Consider the following 600-nt stretch of genomic DNA (forward strand, 5'->3'; position numbering starts at 1 on the left):
AAAACTTTTTTAATGAAGGGGAAAATGTGTAAAGGCTGGGGAGTACCAACACATGAAAACTAGCTTTGAGTTATTATAGTGTTTTCTAGCCTATAATATTTATCTAATTTTGTTGGGAGCCTTGTATACTTATGTTAGTCATTCTTAAATCTGTTTGCCTGCATTAAGTCATCTTCATGTTCTTTAAGATATAGCAGCTAGGTCTTCTTCACTGGATGTAGTTTACTTTATTGGTTGAATTTTTTTTTTTGACTAGTCCCAATTTTAATAAAAATAAATACCCAAAAATTTTCATAAATTTCAATCTAGTCCTCCGATAGTTACCATTACTGAAAATCAAAGATGTTTGTCTACAGCATCTACCTCCATTTCTTGGTAGACACCTCCAAAGTTTGTTCAGAATACTGTACATTTAACATCCTTATAATAATCCAACTAAACTAAACAGTTAGGAAAATAATTGTTAGTGATCACCTACTTAAAATAACAACAGTTACTTACTGTTCTTCTTTGGTTTCCTTGCCTTCCTCAGGATCAGGGGTGACTACGGGAGCTGAGCAAGGTGTAAGATTGTTGTTTTTCATCAGTTTTTTATCAGTG

The 600-nt window shown here is 32.7% G+C and overlaps 1 protein-coding gene across 12 annotated transcripts in view; it reads right to left on the reverse strand.

Annotated features, from left to right (window-relative positions):
• Positions 1-600, reverse strand: part of LOC119590818 (nectin-3-like protein) — a 27,674-nt gene that overhangs the window by 11,738 nt on the left and 15,336 nt on the right. For all 12 annotated transcript variants that reach the window (XM_037939558.1, XM_037939563.1, XM_037939569.1 and 9 more), the window contains one exon: positions 502-553. In XM_037939558.1, the coding sequence (XP_037795486.1) occupies positions 502-553 (52 nt within the window). The remainder of the gene's footprint in view (positions 1-501; positions 554-600) is intronic.

This window comes from Penaeus monodon, chromosome 27 (genome assembly GCF_015228065.2).
Source record: "Penaeus monodon isolate SGIC_2016 chromosome 27, NSTDA_Pmon_1, whole genome shotgun sequence".
NCBI classification, from domain to species: domain Eukaryota; kingdom Metazoa; phylum Arthropoda; class Malacostraca; order Decapoda; family Penaeidae; genus Penaeus; species Penaeus monodon.